We start from the raw sequence: 17,160 nt of genomic DNA, 5'->3' as shown, positions 1-17,160 counted from the left end.
TTCTAAGTATTCAGCACCTCTTTCTGTCACCTGTAGACAATCCTTGACAGCTCTTCTGTTCCCATATCAACTCCCTTTTCTTCTGCCAGCCAGTTCAGTATTAGTAGGAGACTGGCTGGAAGAAAAGAGATCTCTACCAGCAAATGAATAGACCAGAATAACTGGAGTAGATCATAGAGGAGATAGCACTGGTAAGTGGCCAGAGGTCATCATGCCAATGTAAACATTGAGAGGGTTAAATGCAACATTCATAACAATTTATAACTCTATTGAATTTATGGTTTTTTTACACCACAGAGGAACAACAATACCACACACAAGAAAAGCCCACCAAGCCTGGCTATCCCTATTCTGAAATGATTTTCCTTGAAAGTAGCTTCTCAATGAAAGCTGTGCTTAATCACAGCTCTTGAAATCCCTTTTCAGACAGTTCACATGAGATATGTCAAACGAAATAAAGCAAGTTTCATAGGATTAAGCTGAGAAAAATGTTCAAATTTCTGTGGATAGCGCCTATGAATCCCACTCTGGAATGTCTTCAGTCTTTTCACCAAACGCGTTTGCTAATGGAAGGGTCAGCCTCAATCCCCATGCACTGGACATACATTTTTTCCAGAACAATTCTCTGAGATCACATCCTACACAGACTCAAAGCAACAAATTATCCTCTTTACGTTACAGCCACTCAGTGCTCCAAAACTCTTGCACTATTAGTAAGGACGTCCCTAAGTCTGTTTTGTTTCACATCTGAGTATATCATCTTCCAAGACTGATTCCAACTTCTCTGAAGAATGAACAATCATCATTTTCACTGTCATTAATTTCTCTAAATGAAAATAGAGGTTTGCATTAATACTAATGGTGCATCTAACCAAAGGCTGCTGCAGACAGGTAAGAACAAACAGTACCCAACACAATAACAAAGATTCTCTGATCAACTGTGAAAAGCAAAACATGTAACAATACACATGCTGAGTAACTGCATTTCATTCAACATCTTTAAGAGCAATACTCAGACAGGCTGGCAGGCAGTATCATTTCCATTTTATGGATAGAGAATTGGTGTGCAAATAAATCAGAAAGATTCCCTTGAAAGAAAACTAACTTACCCAAGAATAGACACAAACTTCCCTTTGATCATTCTGGGTGCCTAATCAAGGACTTGCTGAAAGAAGAGGTACCCAGCACGCCAAATCCAACACAGTACACATCTGTTTCTGAATTGTAAAATCTAAGGCCATTCAAACAATTTTACTAACAGTTTCATACCACAAATGGGTGAGAAAAGAAGATAACGAAAAGTGTGCAGGTGCACACTATCGTATCTGCAACAAAGGCTCAAGATGAGGGGAGAGCAGAATATAGATGCAAGTGCTGCTCTATGGAATAATGCCCCGAAAGGTATCTATAAAATCTCTCTGCAGGACTGCCCAGACATCCCAGTCTGTAATACAACCATCGTGCAGTCCAGCACTCCATAAAGGCTCACGCAGACTCTTCCCCCTCCTCTAAGTCAATTCAGAGTGAAAGATTTTTCACAGACATTAAGCATTCCTGTTCTGACTTGTATCAGAGTCCAGCCCCATTCTAGAGATCACAGGTCTTTCCTGTTCCTCAGCTTCTTCAGATTTGATTTGATGTACAACAGCAGGAGCTGCTGGGAGGAGAAAACTGGTAGACCGAGGGCATTTACTGATTCCGTTCTTAGGATGACAATAGGTAAGCCTTCAGGATAAAAGTTCCTCCAGATATACCTTAATACAAACATAAGGGGGGAATACCTAGAGCTGAAAGCTTGTGTGTTACAGATTGTTGGTTCAGTAAAGCCCATCAGCATGCCAGTGTGTTACCTGCTCCCCATGCTCATAGACAGAACACATTTTCTGCATATGCAAGAGCAGAGTAACAATACTGGTATACTCCAAGACGGAAACCTGATGTAACAAAAGCTCGCAGGCATACCAATGGAAGAAAACCCACATATTTCACTGCACCTTCAATTCCAAAAATCATTCACCCTGAAGAAACATAAAAGAACAGGAGCTTGAGAAATCAAACCCATTTTTCACTACGCAAAATACATGGTACTGCTTCCTTTGAAATTATCCTTCTTCTTGCTGTGCTGGCAAAGTCCAGATTAAAAGATATGGTTAATGCCTTCTTTCTACCTGTTAGAGTAGAAAAGAAATTGATAGGAACTGGGGAAAAAACTCCACAAGTTTGTCCTGACAAATAACTGCCAAGGCCAAGAATAAGATATTTCAAATGTCAGGAAATATTGATAGACACAGCCTCTTGATGTATCTACTAATTATCAGCCAGCCCTAGCTGCATATAAAATGCAAAATATGGGGCTGAAGTAATTGTAACGTATGAGCATTCTTCTTATTTGTTACTCATCTGGACCAAGTATTTATACATAATACCTCAGATTTCTTCCAGCAAGCTCCCAGCCTTCCCCCCTAGAAGAATCAAATCAGGAATCCTTAACTAAGATTGCTAAAAATTACATAATTACACTGACATCTCCAGAGATATAACATCCTGTCTTTTTTTTTTATTACCTGCAGCCACAGATAAAGATTTAGGCTGTCTACACTACACAATGCACTCTTGCAAAGTTGTCCTTACCCAGAAGAAACTATACCAGCAAAGATAATTTCACTTACTTGCCCCACTCTTCAGGAAAGCTGGTAGTATTATAAAAGGAATATTGTGCTGCACTTAACAGCTCTCTCATTTGGGCTGTCTGGTTAAACCATAGCAAAGCTTGTTAGTTATATACAGTCTTAGAAACAGAAACTTGGAGAATAATTCACTTCCCAATTCATCAGTTTTGAATGGGAAATCAAGAGGCAGGGAGGGCAAAATTCACTAAGTTCGTCTCTACTGCCTTGCACTGCACACAGATGTACACATATTGAGAGGATGATACCAATGTAATTAGGCTTTGCTTTCCATCCATTCTGTATCTGCCTAAGTGGCTGGGCAAACAGCACAGCAACACAAACTTGATTAGCTTTCAACAAGCTACTAATGCAATGCTGACATGATCAACGTGAGAGGTTTACCAGGGGCAAATGGCTAGAATGAAAACATTTTAGGCTAACAAAAAGCACAATATCTAGCAGCCACAGCTAACAATTCATACATTTCAGGTTATTCCTGAAAGACACTGTCCTCTCCCCCAGCTCCTGTTCAAAGGCTCAAACTTCATAATCTCTAAAAATGATGGTAGGAAAAGACCATTCTTAGTACACAGAATCGAAGGCAGCTTATGCTTTAGGACTTCTTCCTTGCACTTACCTACACTGGTAGGAAATATATCTTCATTGTTGATCTGCACCTCGATCCAGTCCATGAGAAGATTCATATATTGGGGTGCTGACAATGCTGTGGGCTTCTTGTACTTCATGTCATCCTGCCATCGGTACTCATACTTAGGGCCTCCAGACATCACTGGGCAGGTCCTCTCTGTGCAGAACTCACAGACAGTTCCATAAATGAGGTTGATCCTATTGAAGAAGTCAACAACATGGACAGCCACCCAGTCATTTTGGTCTTCTCCACTGGGCAACTGCACGGCCGCTTTCAAGTCCACCCCTGAGTTCAGAGAGGCCTGCGCTCGTTTGTGAAGTTCAAACCTCTGGGTTCCAGGTTCAAACTTGCGTTTTGGGCGGAAAGTCTTATCCTTATTAAAGACTTGCTTGAGTGCTATGGACATGTCTGCTAATCTTCTGTTCTGCAGCAGGTGGCAGAAAAGCAAGGCTGAGATTTAATGCAGGTATCTGAAAACAACTGCTCCCTATCACAGATCCTTCAGGCCCTGATGTTTTCCTCAGAGAAGCTCGTATCAACTTCAGAGCAGTGTACTAACTCTTCCTCTTGAAAGCCTTCCCAAAAGGCTTCATGTCCCTAAGGATATGGAAACAATACACGTTAGTGGTGAACTCTAGCCTGGCCCTGTCGGTTTTATTACTATTTTACCATCATTTTCCACTAATTGTGAGCTGAAAAGCAAATAGCTAGCCTTAAAAATTGGTCAACCCCTAACGTGATGAACATTTAAAATAAAAAAAAGTGCCTAATTTTTTAAAGTATTAAGGAATTAACTTAAGTGTCCTTTTTAATCATCTACCCAAATAGAGGCTCTTAAGTTATCATAAAGACAGGAATTCAATAAATCTTGTATGATCTTCCCATTGTTAGATCATTTTTAAAATCAACCTTTTCATTTTGCTGCATTTTTACAGTGGTTGCATACCATACATAATGTAAAAATAAATATAGTACACAAAATATGACAATTTAGAAGTCTTATCTAACTGCTCTTAAGTGACTCTAAGCATTCACCATAGCTTCAGTGCTCTTTTCTATTGGAAAAAAAAATCTCTGTGCAAGACTTTTCTGTATTTGTTATCTTTTTTTAATTAATGAGCTATTTGATTTTGCAAACCTCATAGAAACTAGTTAGAGTGAAAACTACAGTATTGCACACGACTAATTCCTGGTTCCCACAGAACTGCACAGAGATCTCTACTTTTCTTGACCCACTTTCAGGAATTCAGTAGTGGTCCTAATTTTCTGTTGGATTGTGTAGAATGATTAGAAAGTAGTGGTGAAACTGCCACTTTCTTTACAGCTCTATTCATCTCTACAGGGGGATACTTGGCATACCTTCTTACAGAAGGAAAAGCATACATTGTTTCTTCTAAACGACGCTGTTAACAATGAATGGTTTTAACAGCCAGTTTGAGAGAAAAAAAATAAATTACTGCAATAAAGCCTTGTTTATTTTTATATACAAGAACGTGCAGAAGAGTATTACCATCAGTAAATGTAGGCAATTAGTAGGTGATATGGTAGATAGGGGCTGTCTCAATTAGACTTTGGTTTAGTACTGAAGTTTTTATGATTAAAGACAGGGAACAAATATTTCATGCTGTGAGTTATTTCAAATAAGTAACACAACATGTTTTAAATTTGCACAGTACTACAAAAATCCTACCCTAACAGTGGCTGATAAATTCGCATCATGGAATTATGTGTGCTCCATGGCTTCCCTTAACAGAAATCATGTCCATGAAAATTTTACTAGGCTGTTTCTGGAAAGCGCTGAATTCTTCTGAAGGCAGTTGGTAAAGCTTTGCTGAGGCGCAGAAAGGAAGAGGAAAACATGTTTCTTTTTTCTTAAGCCCCACCAGAAAGCAACACATACCTAAGAAAAGAGAAGTCAGGTATGCTAGACCCTGCTCCCACACAATAGAATGTGCCATAAAAAAATCCTCTCCCAAACAGCTGAAAGATTAGCATCCAACCAATTTGCCAGCAAGCAGCAGCTAAACAAAACCAGCAGAGAAGGGTTTGTTTTTCCTTTTGCTGATGGCATGATGGAGGGATACTCCAGTCATGAGTTTATAAACAGTTATTCTTTCTGTGGCAGCAAAATAGAAGAAGTTCAACAATGAATTCTAGGGAGACTACTGTATCTGACATGTCCCTTGGAGTAATGTTCAAATACAGAGATCCTGAAACCTGATAAAGGTTGCGGAAAGAAGACTTTAAACAAAACTAACCTTGGAACAATTTACTTAAGTGTCATTGCCACAGGAAATCATTAAAGAGACAGCTTTGTCCTAGTTTATTGTTTGCTGCTAAGACCCATAACCTCTACTCTCAAATGCTCTGTGGAAGTCAGCTGTTTATTTCAAAGCCTTTCAAAGAACAGGTGAGTATGCTGCACAGGCTTTTGTGATTGACACACTCAGAGATGGCATGGAGCCAATGTCCCAGTTTGCAATAATAACGATGTTAACTTCAGAGTTTTACAGCTGAGGTAACTACTTTTTTCCCACTTTAATATATCTGGCACTCTTATGTGGCTCCTTTGACTGCCTTCCTCACCTGTAAATATTCACCAGAAAATGCAAGAAGTTCTTATTTAAAGCAACATGCTTAGCACCAAACAAAACATCTTTAAAAGACATATTTTGAAGCACAGTACTCACTGATGTTAAATACTTTCTAAGTAAAACAGAAGACACAGTATTTTATATGCTATTTTCTACTAAATATGCAAACAAAATACATACTCTCTCCCACTTTTTCTCCATACATTCAGTAAATCTGCAAAAACCAATTAATGAGAGAAAAAGCAACCAAAATATCCAGCAAAGAACTCATCATCTCAAGTCTTCTGTGTACCAGGAGTCATGTGGTGACTGTGGAAGCACACATACATCAGAGTCAAATTCAACCCAAAGATTAATCCAGAAGATTACTCTATTATGAGGTCAGATGAAACCGTTCTTTAATCCACCAAAGCAGAATCAGAATAAACAAATACTTCCTGTACATTTCCTGTCCGGAGAGTCTTCTGTTCCACACCTTGCAATAAAAGCTCAGGCTCTTCCCTTTCATCTTTCCATACTTTACACAACACAAAACTACATACTATCTTTGCAAAGCAGGACTGTAGAAGTCAAACTCACTGTTTAACTTCTCTTAGAGACTTAGCTGTGCTAAGAGCTGGTATTTTTCTCTCTTAAAATGGGACTGAAGACTGTGCAAAGCCAGGGGATGCATAGACTTGCTTTCTCATGCATTTTCATGTACAAGAACGCAAAATAGAAGTGTGACCTGATTTTCACAGAAATACTATAATTAATCATCCCTCTCAAATATTTTTTGGCATCCTGCTTCCTGAGGGTATTTGCTGTCTAATTAACCCTTGTCTTCACTCAAAAGCTAACAGAACTGAACAAAGAAATAAACAATAATTTTGAGACTTACCCCCTCACTTCTGAAACAGATTGCTTTCCTGCAGGTTACAGAGCTGCCCTTTACTCAAGCTGCCCCAACTCAAGCAACAGCTTGGTTAGGCTCTTCTAAACAGTTACAAACAACATCAGAATTACTTCCCTGGAATAAAGAAGCTTTGACTTTACTCACAAGAGACAAAAGAACAGGCTCACCTGATTTTCAGCAGAGATTAAACACACTTTAGGTGCGGATCCTTCAGAGACTGAAGCTAATGGGAAAGCTCTAGCCAAAGTCTGTGGGCTCTAAAAGCATCTTTACTGCTTAGGCAATAAAGTGGTGGTAGTTAATAGTAGGATGGCCACTCCCCTGCTTTGGGATGAATCACTAAGCCACTCCAGGAACTTAGGCACCATTAGATTTCCACCAGGTTGCTGCACTGTGTTTGAATCAACAATCAGTGATGAGAGGTTTGTCATTCCATCCCAGATCACATACTGTCAATTAAAACTTTGTAGTGTTGGATGTGGAAAGCAAAGCCGATGCTTCAAAATCAGATAGCACTAATGAAAGGAAAATTCATCAGACAGCCTCAACAAAAAACGGTGAGCAAAACCTCCTGATTTTTAAAGCATTGAGAATGTAACTTGGCTTGCCAGCCACCGCTTTCACTTCCGCGACAATTTTCATCTGATAAGAATGAGAAATGGTCCCAGTTTCATTATCTCAGTTGGTGGTGGAAGAGTTATTTCAGAGATGAAACATAGTGAATAATGTTGTGGTATTGGTTAGACTGGATCATAACACCTTGAAATCTGTGGTACAGTAGCACCCATCCTCCTTCTATGTAAAATTAATTTTAACTATTGCCAACAGATATTTTGCAGTCTCCTCTCCTGTCACAGTAATGCCAGCGGAACTGATCCTGACTTATACCTGTACCAAAGGCAATAGAAGCTGGCTTCTGATCTTTCATGACAGGTCCTAACCATACAATGAGGCATAAAGAATGTCATTGTGGCTCATGGTGTTTGGTTTGATGGTATACAAAGCCAGTGTTTTGGATAATCTTGATGATCTTCTGAACTAGATACTTAATATATGTCTGTCCTGATATGGCAGCTCAGATAACTCCTTCCAACGACTCAGCTTCTCTTCTTCCTTTTCATAGCAATATATTTCTGAAGATGTGTGACAGTCACCAACAGTTTTACTGCTATTTCCATGCTATTCCACGGCATGAGTAATGCACTTGGGTGAATTTCCTTGCTGGCAGAGCCATGGCTGAGGACAGTAACTGCAGATTTGGAGATGATCTCAGAATAGAGAACCAGACCCTCACAGAGTTAATCCACGGCATCAGTACCACAGTAGGCAATGCTGTCCCTAGCCTTAGGTAGAAACATGGACATACAGAGACAGCAACTCAAGTCTAAATATGAGGTATACTAAATCAACATAAGGAAATAATAACACAGTCCTAGCCATGCAGATACCACTAAAAAAACCCACCCTCAACAAACCACACACTGTGACCACCATCATGTCTGCGTCACTGCTGAGTTAAAAACATACTGTATCATTTCATCATATATATTTTTATTAAAACACAGGTAGTAAGAATGTTAAATGACACAATTTATAAACACATACCTTTCATCACAGCACTCTAGTGAGCATTACGCAAGCTTTAGAGGTCTGCTTGGAAGGTAGGTGGTGTAATTCCCATTTTATTAATCAAAAAAGTGAAGCAACATGACTTTTCAAGCATCAATCATACAGTAAGATGTCTATCCAGCGAGACACTGTCTGAAAACCAACTCCTGCATCAACTGATTTTTTACATTTTTCCTTCCAAAATACAAACCTCCATTTTGAGCACTTGTGTAGTCTGATCCAAACCCAGAAGCCTGTAGGAAAGCACACATTAGATTCAAATCCCTTTAAGGTCCAACATTTTGTAGACTTCTCATGTTTGGCTTCATGCTTCACTATCCATGCAAGAGGCCATTTTACTATGGCTACATCAGACAACTGGGGCAGGAAACACATTATATGGAGGCATAGACACATACCATACTCCTTTCCGATTGAGCACTTTTTCTACTTCCAGGCTCTTGTTTGAACGCCAGCATTATACTATACAACGAACAGGTTCTCTGTACAACTAAAGTATGAAGAATTATTCGGTAATGAAAGGTCTGTCCTGAAATCTGAAAGCATCTTTCCTATTTACAAACTAAAAATCAGTAAATAGGAACAATAATATTCCATGTATCTTATTTACATACTTAAATTTGTGCAGCTCAGCTAAGTTTTACCTGAAATCACAAGGAAAAAAAGATTTGTATCCATAGTGAAAACTTCTTTATATGAGAAGACATTCTTCAGGGGCAAAACCCCCTCCTCTTACTAACGTATAATGTAAACAAGGAGATTAAGATTTGCCTTATGGTTGTGCCAGAACTGAAAGGGAAGGAAAAAGGATCAAAGCAAATTTAGGTTACTGAGAAAATGTCTCTTAAAAGCAGCATACAGGAACATAGGAACAAGGTTCTGAAGGTCAGTGCATCTTTTTCTACATTCCATCCTAACCTCCACAATCTTCCAGTTCCATAAGGACTAAGCTCCCAGAATAAGGATGTCTGACTATTACTCTGAAACTTAGAAGAAGTATGCACAGATATGTGTACACAAAGTCTCAGTTTCCCAGGTGCTGGCTTGGATAACTTCTCCATAGCTTCTACAGTGAAAGCTTTCAGGTAGAACCATCACTATTAAGGACAACAATGTCCTGCTGCAGCATCTGTCCATGGTTTCTGTGTTACTTGGATGAAAGCTAGAGCATGCCAATTAATACACAAAATAACAACAGTAAATGAAAGCATCCAGTGAAAGGAAGCTTACTGATGCTCAAGACAAGAATTTTCTTTTGTTTATTGTGGCAGAAGTCCCAGAAGCTTTAGGAAAAAGATCAGAATTTGAATTAAAGTCCTCCCCAAGGCAAGATTCCTTTCTCCAAGTTCTTTCCTTTCCTCTAAAGCCACTAGGTTTACCTTAAGCTAACCTGTTGATATCCACAATAACAGCACTGCAGCCTCAAGGTACTCAGGTAGAAAGTGCTGACTGGGAAGAATCCTTCTCATAGTTAGAAACTTCCCACATACAGCAACATCCATTATTTTGACATGCAATAACTAGCCTTTGTTTTGTCCATGTATGGGGAAAAAAATGTATGGCAGCAAGTGATTTCATGAAATGAATAAAAGCCACAACTGTAAAAGATCACATAAATCTGTAAAAGAAAACAGCATAAATACTATTTTCATAATCAAAAGGTCAAGGCTCATTGGAGTAAATATAAATTACCTTTGATACTTTCCTTATTTAGACTGATAACAACTCTACCCCATTTCTAAGGTAAAAGATTGAAAAGGGAAAGCAAAATACAACAGGTAATTGTCCATAAAACCGTGTGCTATAAAAATGAACATTGGTGAGTCACATGTGACAAACAGTAACTAATTGGACCAACTTCTGCCTGAAAATCTCTAAGCTATGTTAATATTATAGCAGCATTTGACAAAGGGAATAAAAAGATGTTTTATGATTCTGCCAAAATACATAGCTTTTCATAGAAATAAAACTGAAAAATAACAAAGGGCTGAAGAACAGCACTGATCCCTTTGTTGTGACTGCATAACAAAGGCTTGGGGGGCGTCAGGGGATAAAACATGGTATTTGCAGTCCTTTTTAGACAAATGCCATTAATGATATTGTTATAGTTGTTCCCCTATGATTTATCTACAACGATTTAATTCCACTTCTTTCAACATTCTCTTCTACACAGTCTACAAAAAGGAGAAGTCCCTCCTTCCTTTTAGGAAGATTGTTTATACAAAACAATTAGAAGTCAACTTAAACCAGCAGTCATTTCTATGATGAACTATATCAGCTGTTTGACAGCAGCAGAATCAGATATGATTGCTCAAATCTTAGGTGTAAATGCTGTTTATTAACCCAAACAAAGCACGCTTTTCAACATGTGGATAATAGTTTGTGTTTAAACAAAGGACTCGCCTCTCCTCATCTGAAGTTCTGGGAAGGTACACTGACTACCTTGAAGATCCTGAGCATACCCTGGCTCTTATTTATTCACTGTAAGTTTATAATGTGACAGCATCCATGGCAATCTAGGATGGATTGGATGGGAACGTGGCCTTACTGTAGCACACAGTTTAAGGTGAACTGAAATGGGTATCTCTCAGACCTACAGTAAAGAAACTGTAAAAAATGCATGGTTTAGATTACACTGAAGTTCAGCCTCTGTTCTTCCATCATCCAGGAACTTCAGGTCTTGACCCTCTACAGACTGACAGTGATACAGGGGTATGTATGCATACCTATGATTTTTTTTCTGAAAAGTCAGTCTTGCCTCACCTCCTCCCCTTTCATGTTCATGCCTTCTTGCCATCTGCCCTATGATACCTGCCCCAGGTTTATACATCCCCCTGCAGGGAGCTGTACAAGACCAAGATGTAAACTACAATAATTAAACAAACCACCAATTTTTCATCCCAATCAATTTCTTTGACCCCCTGCTTGGCCACACAGCACAGGGGAAAAAGAGCACAGCATAAGGAAAGGTCTGTGTGGAAGGCAGAGGATGAGATAGATGGAATACAAACGAAACCCATGGCAATGCCTTTTCAGGCACAGCCACTTCAGTGAATCGCAGTGTTTGCCACAAGCATTTCAAGCTTCCCAAACTTTTAAAGCAGGTGGGGAACTCCCTTTAGTTCAGGCAACTACCAAGGCTAAAGCTTGCCGGATTGACAGGTGACAGTGAAGCATGCAGTTCTGACAGTCCCTTTGAATGCTGTTTTTTTGTTGCACACCCAGGTTCTTCCAGTTCTCTCCCTGGTTCACAGGCTTTTACTGGTCTGAGCTGTAGCTAACATACGTGCAAACACAGTCACTAACACATTCTCTGCAAGTACACAGACAGCCTCTGCTTTCAGTTACCTATCCCTTGTGACCTGCTACATCCTTCCACCACTAATAAACCAAAGCCTTTATGAGTCCCTGTGCCTTGTTTTGCCAGCTGCTGTTAAAATTACCATTCTTGTAAACTGTTGCCATACTGGTGGATTGGGTGGTTCGATCAGTCTGCTTACTGGGGTAGAAGTAGACAGAACCAACTCACTAACCCTGCCTCTGCCAAAATCTTTGTCTCTGTGGATGGAATCCTCTCCATAAATGTATGGTTCTTACACTTTTGTAGCATGCTTATTGTAGAATTTGCTGCAACAGAACTGTTATCTTTCATTCCTTTAAAAGCAATATACAGAGGACAGATGAAAGGGGTAAGAAAATTTTAATGGCCTTAAAGAAGAGGAGGACATAGAAATTAAATTACGTGGTGACTCCCTATAACACACATTTCTTCCATTTTGTTTCATTTCTGACTCCAACCTGTTTCAAAGATGAAATTTTGACTATGCTTCAACAGAGCTATAATTTTACTTTTACACTCCAAACACTGTCCTGGTAAGACAGTAAGAGCTCCTTGTTAAACCGTGGTTGAACTTCACAGGTCTCATTGTTCTGTTCAACTTAATTCACTTCTAAATCTACATTGTGGTTTTTAAAAGTACTGGCAGAATTATGTAGACTGTGAGAGAGTTAAAATATGATTTCTTGCTCACTCCTGTACTCTCAGGACATCCACAAGCCTAAAATTAAGTCCACTGAAGTCTGTTGAAAAAATGCCAGTCAGGTCATGTGAGGGAACAGCGAAATATGCACACAAAAATGTGGTCTCAAAGCACGTGTCAGGGCCTTACTCTTCTGCTTTGTGTACAAATCAACCAGAGGGCAGGTATTTCTGTACAAAGCAATATAATGCCTTATCTGCTAGAAGCCAGCAGTTTATCCCCTAGAACTTCAAACGCCCTACTCTGCATGCAGTGGTCAAACTCAGTGTTATTTTTGGTCTAAATCTTAGCTTTAGGAAACCACGTATGTGTTCTGCTTTAAGAAAAAAGTCTAAATGATATGTTCCATCTCAGTGACACTTCAATTAAAACCACACATTTTCTTGTCCAGGGAAAGCATGCAAATGAACAGAGATACAGAGTCATGTTACATACACTATGCTGGCAGGAACAAATAACCAACACCCCACGGAGAAAACAGGACTTCCTGCAAGCATAGCTGCTAAAAATGAGATCTAAGAAGGTCAGCTGACATCTATTCAGACCCTTTAGCCTTAGTCTGGCTTCTCCTACCAAAGCTTAAGTTCATCTGTAGAGAGTGGATAGGGCAGAAACAGGTTGCTGACACAGTGCCTCAGCAACTGTCCTAAGAAGTTCAGGATTTCAGGTATGTTTTCCAAAGCAAGGATCTGCAAGAAGGCTATGGCATCTTCAAACTGGTGTGTTGCTCCCTTTCTAACAAACACTGATAACTCTCAACATGTGCATTGTGATTCTCAGCTACAAAAAATTACCCTTAACTCAATGTTGCTGAGACAAAAACTTGCCTAAAATCATGTGGGAGTCAGTAATTGAGCTTGACCTATGCAGCCCCTCAGTTAATAATTCAAAACTGAGCAGGACTGCTATAGGTACTAAACACTCCAGCAGAACAGTGAAGGTAGCTCCACTATTAACAGAGGGGAGACAGGATTCACTTGTTTTTATAAAGTAGAGCTCATCAAGACAAGGCAAAACACATAGTTCTTTACAAATAGAGGAATATGAAAAAAAAAGGTGATAATTTAACTGCAAATATCTTTCAATTATTTATATCACAAATCTAAAACCTTGTCCTGAAATGGAGTTCCAGCAGCTGTAGGACCCAATCAATTTACTTCAAACCACTGCTCTGCATGGTTATCAGAAAAGCTAAGCGTATGTAACAACAGAAGAAATCTTTGTTTCCTTTTGTTTTGATCTAAATGCTCAATATGGCAGATAGGGAGAGTGGCAGCAACTACAGTTGATTATGAATGTTTTCAAACTCGTACCGAGGAGCCATAATTATAGTCAAGGTATTTGTATGTGTGTCGTTTGAAGAATACAAAAGATTTCACAGAACAGAGAGATGATGATTTTGTAGGTCAATGGTCTGGTGTACTTGTAGCCTGCAACTTGGCACAGCATAATGTGCTTCAGCAGCATGCAGTCACAAGGCATTGCCTCTGCAGCTGATGGTGCAGTCTTATGTGTCTACTTGTATGATATGCGCTTTCAAAATTCAGAGAAATAAATCATTTGCTGTGCTGATTTATAAGTTGTTCTTAACTTCCAGGACTAAACTGACTTGATGATGGAAGAGATTTTTCTCTGGAGAACTATTTTCATCACTACCCTGCAGCTTTATCAAGTTCAACCTTATAATTTTGTCGAAATGACCTGCTGTTATGTATAGGGGGTGCCAAGGATGCACGGAGCCTCTGGGCCAGTCACAATGGGATGTTTTTGCCACTCATTCCCAGTCAAGCTTGTTTCAGCAGCCAATACAGTTAGCTGTTGCGATCCCCCTGTCACTCCAGAAATACTAATTGGTTCTGCCCCTTCACAGCTTGTTGGCATTAGAGTACACTGTGCACCTGTATCTACTAGAGCTTTATACTCCTGTGGGTCTGATGTGCCAGGCCATTGGATCTGCACAGGCCAGTAAGCCTGGTCATCCCTGTCCTCCATCTGGCTGGAGGTAGGGTCCCTCTAATCCTGGTTGCAGGATTCCCCAACAGGATGGCAAGTGGTGTGAAGTGGATGCTCACTTATGTCTTACCAGAATGGACTAGAATTCCTTTTCACAGGATTGAGAGTAAAGTCAGACCTATCACTCTGTTTGGAAAATTGCCCTCTGGAGACTGGAGTAGCAACCTTCCTGGAAGACTCCTTATTTGTGATTGTTTTTCCTTGTCATTCACACACCCATGCCTCCAGAGTTGAGGTAGGTTTTCCAACCCATCTCCTCACATCCTCTCCGTGGTCCCACAGGTAAAATTACAGGGTATCCTACGGTATCTCTTATATTCTCCCTCCCCAACAGAAGGGCCTCTACAACTGATAGCTGAGATGTGGGTCCATACAGGTGGAGAGTGGTATATATATTCATCAAGTTGTTGGACCAGCCTCTCCACAGCTGAGATGATGGAGGTAGAGGCACTACCTTTATATCCTCGACATGGCAAACCACTTCATTCACTGCTGGGTGGGATTCCAATAATGGAATTCCAACCCATTGTTGCCAATGAGTTCGCATACGATGATGGTGCGCTCTGTACCAATTTCTGCCACGTGGGTCCTGTGCATAAGACTTCATCAGGATCTGTGGGTGATGGTGGATTGTCCTAGTCATAACAACCCATTTCTTTCATGGCCAATTCCCTCAAGTACCAGATATATTTCTCTACTGCAGTTCACTTGCCTGGGCAACATGTAATATCCTCCTTGTAGAGATACCTTTCCTTAACATTTGACAGGAGTCACCTCCAGAGGCTGAAGGCTTGCATTCCTTTTCCAATTGCCTTGTTAATGCTCCCTTCTTTAGAAAGTGACCCCAGCTGCTTGGCTTCCCTACTCTCCAATTCCAAACTATTAGCCCCATTACCTGAGCACTGTGCTCACCAGGACGACAGCTGAAAACTCTTCACATATCCTGCAGCACATTCAAGGATAGAGCTCAAGTGGTTACCTCTTGCCAGCAAACAGGGAAAGCTCAGCTGACAATCTCTGGAAGGTGTTATTTGAAAGACTGCTTTGAACTAGGGTGGTTGTGGTTCCCCACATCCTGGCACTGCACAGTTTAGTTCTCACTAAAAGCCAATTGCAATGGGAAGCACCTGGATCAGCAACATGCTTTTCATTCAGACCATAGCCAAGATGCCATACCCTGGCTCACATCATAATCAACACAAACCTATCTGTTATGTCATTGAGTGTCTCCATGCCCATGTTCTGTATCTCTTTCCTTCTTCTGCTTCCTATCAGAAACACATCCAGAAGATAATGATGTTGAGGTATTTTTTTTCACTACATATTTAGCACTTCTACTACACAGCTTTATTGTATTTATTTTAACATTTTAGTTTATCCATTACAATGTTACAGAATCTTTAACAGTACCGAGAATGCTGATTATGTTTACACAAATTTTAGCACTTGCAATTTATTCCTAAACTGGCATTAAGCCAAAACAGCCTTAGACCTACTGCCCCTTATGATGCTTTTATCTTGTTGCTACATGAATAAATGGTTAGGAAATTCCATTGATACCTTGCTATTCTTTATCCCATTACAGTCACATCTTTTGCCACCCATGCATTCCATACATTATGCTTTTGATCCCGTCTCAATTTATTTGAGTATACCCAGCTGTATCACACATAATAGCTGATATTAGAGAGGCAGATGCCATCATAATTTTTGAGGCAGCAGTCACCACAGATCCCAAGAGTACTCCTAAATAATAATACATCTGCTCTCTGAAAAGCATGCCACCCATGCAACTAACTGAGAAAACTGAAATCCTATCCTAATACAGCAGGGACAGAAGTCCAAGTTTCCTTTAGGAAAATGAGTGAGAACTCATGATAGCAAGCCACACAACTGAGTTTCTAAGCAAGCAGTTTTTTTGAGGGAGTCACTGGCTTGCTGACCACTGTTCTGGCTCCAGCAAGACTTGAAACTTAAGACTATAGATATTTCTTTAGGAATGGCCAATAATACCCAAGAAGTACCAAGGTGCAAGTCACTGGCAGTGTATCTGGTAGATACTATAATTACAACAAACTGGATGGTAGTTAATAGATGGAGTATCCCATACTGTTTCACAGACTGAAAACACACGTCTCAGCAATGCTATAAAATCAGATACAGATTCAGAAATATTTTCCCTTCTTGTTTTTTCCCTAGATGGAATTTCTATCCCTCTTAGTCCTCTCTTTGTTCCAAAATATCATCTTAATTTTCCTTGCACTTTTTTTTTCTTTCTCCCCTTCTTCACTCTTCTACTTAATATTTCTTACAGTCATGTCCAGGAACTGCAAGAGGCTTTGGTTAAAAGTGTCAGCTAAACAGCAATTTAGAAGGCCAACATCAGGCACTTAAAGCAAAGGCTGCTGGCTACATCCCATTTTGCATCTACTGAGTTTCCAACCCTAAGTTCAAGTGTGGAAAACAATCAGCCAAATACACAAAGATAGTGTAAACCTTCTACATTTCCTGCTTTTTATATCATCACGTGCAGACACATACAATTATTAAATTATTGCATGTGTGGGAGCACATGCAATTAGAGGAGTAGTCTTCTTGTGCACTTCCTGTTAAGATCAACTCACTGAAAGCTGTACAGCCTGTAAGACCACAGCCTATCACCCAATTATGC

General features: G+C 39.8%; 1 protein-coding gene across 5 annotated transcripts in view; it reads right to left on the bottom strand.

The window, feature by feature from the left end:
* Positions 1–17,160, bottom strand: part of MOB3B (MOB kinase activator 3B) — a 107,570-nt gene that overhangs the window by 58,622 nt on the left and 31,788 nt on the right. For all 5 annotated transcript variants that reach the window (XM_027808474.2, XM_027808476.2, XM_027808478.2 and 2 more), the window contains one exon: positions 3,307–3,915. In XM_027808474.2, coding sequence (XP_027664275.1) covers positions 3,307–3,724 — 418 coding nt within the window. In that variant the 5' untranslated portion in view covers positions 3,725–3,915. The remainder of the gene's footprint in view (positions 1–3,306; positions 3,916–17,160) is intronic.

The sequence above is a fragment of the Falco cherrug genome, chromosome Z (assembly GCF_023634085.1).
Source record: "Falco cherrug isolate bFalChe1 chromosome Z, bFalChe1.pri, whole genome shotgun sequence".
In the NCBI taxonomy this organism is placed as follows: Eukaryota; Metazoa; Chordata; class Aves; order Falconiformes; family Falconidae; genus Falco; species Falco cherrug.
Note: the sequence above shows the minus strand (reverse complement) of the source record. Positions and strands in the feature narration are given on the sequence as shown.